The sequence below is a fragment of the Helianthus annuus genome, chromosome 11 (genome assembly GCF_002127325.2).
Source record: "Helianthus annuus cultivar XRQ/B chromosome 11, HanXRQr2.0-SUNRISE, whole genome shotgun sequence".
Classification (NCBI taxonomy): Eukaryota; Viridiplantae; Streptophyta; class Magnoliopsida; order Asterales; family Asteraceae; genus Helianthus; species Helianthus annuus.
Window position 1 is genome coordinate 7,473,948 of NC_035443.2, and position 1,244 is coordinate 7,475,191.

A 1,244-nucleotide genomic window follows, 5' to 3' on the forward strand; every position below is an offset into this window, starting at 1 on the left:
GAGTAAAACGGAAGTTTACTCATTATAGAAAATACCGAAAGCGAAAGGAGTAAATTGCAACCTACCACTTTCATTTTCTTTAATTGAGTCATTGAGTGCATATTCCCAAATTCAACAAGAACGTTATAAAAAGCAAAATCAAACAATCCAAAAAGTACACTTTACCCCCCTCCCCCCTCTTAAATCAGACCGTTAGAAAACCCTTTTCTTTTTTAAACCACAAACACCCACACAAACCTTTAAAAACCACCCAAACCTCCATAATTCCGATCACCGATGGCCGGAGCAAAACCCTCCGACCACCTATTCCGACCACCCATGTTATCCCTCAAAAGAGGATCCCGATACAACGCGTACGCCGCTCTCCGAGAATCCAAACTCCGGTTAAAATCGACACCAAACCCCCTTCAATTACCCCCAAAAGACACCCGAGGAGGATCGGGTAATAGTTATACTACCACCTCACCGGAAAATAAAGTCAAGATTCCGGTCAACCGGAGAAAGGCGTTCTCTGTCTTGACTCAATCTGTCCCGGATTTTTCTCCTGTGTTGAGGAAGGAGAACCGGAGACCGGCATTGCCGACGGTTGCGGAGAAGTCTGCGACGCCGCCTGCGAAGAGTTCTTCGAGATTGTATGATGTTGATGCGAGATTGATGGGGAGTAAGTCTGCGGTTTCGAGGGAAAAGAAGAATGGGGGGATGTTGAATGCGAGGAGAAGCTGTGCGAATATGGATGAATTGAAGAAGTTTTCGGTTTCGGCTGCGAATGCGATTAATGGCGAAAACAGGGGAGGGAGGGGTGGTGGAAACAGGGGAGGAGGAAGAAGTACTGTTTTGGGGTGTAGACAATACTATTGAATAATTTAAAAAAAAAATGTTTTTAGTATTTTAATTTTTTTGATTTTTTTTTCTCAAAATGAGTTTTTCTATTTTGATTGGATTTGTACAAAGGTTATGTTTGCCTGTGTAATTGGGAGTGGTAAGATAATATAATAAAAATATATTCTATTTTAATAATTATTTTTGCAGAAAAAATCATGTGTATGTAATGTTTGGAACTACTAAATTTCCTCGCGTCTTAGTTGTGTCGTCGAAACAACTCGAATTTATACCGTCCGTCTAATGGAAACATATTATATTTGATCTGATTCGTTTTCGAACAAAAGTTTATGTTAAAACATAGACTAACTGAAAACATGCATAAAAATAAGCATGAATACATATTATATTTGACCCGACTTATT

The 1,244-nt window shown here is 39.6% G+C and overlaps 1 protein-coding gene across 1 annotated transcript; it reads left to right on the plus strand.

The window, feature by feature from the left end:
* The first annotated feature begins 201 nt into the window (after nt 1–201).
* LOC110889453 lies at nt 202–1,017 on the plus strand. Its single transcript, XM_022136983.2, has one exon. It carries the CDS (start codon nt 277–279, stop codon nt 856–858), a length of 582 nt encoding a protein of 193 aa, XP_021992675.1. The 5' UTR covers nt 202–276; the 3' UTR covers nt 859–1,017.
* The last annotated feature ends 227 nt before the right edge of the window (nt 1,018–1,244 follow it).

Bases quoted from the DNA above. Each gene is read 5' to 3' on its own strand.
- LOC110889453 (XM_022136983.2), top strand. From the start codon at position 277: ATGGCCGGAGCAAAACCCTCCGACCACCTATTCCGACCACCCATGTTA.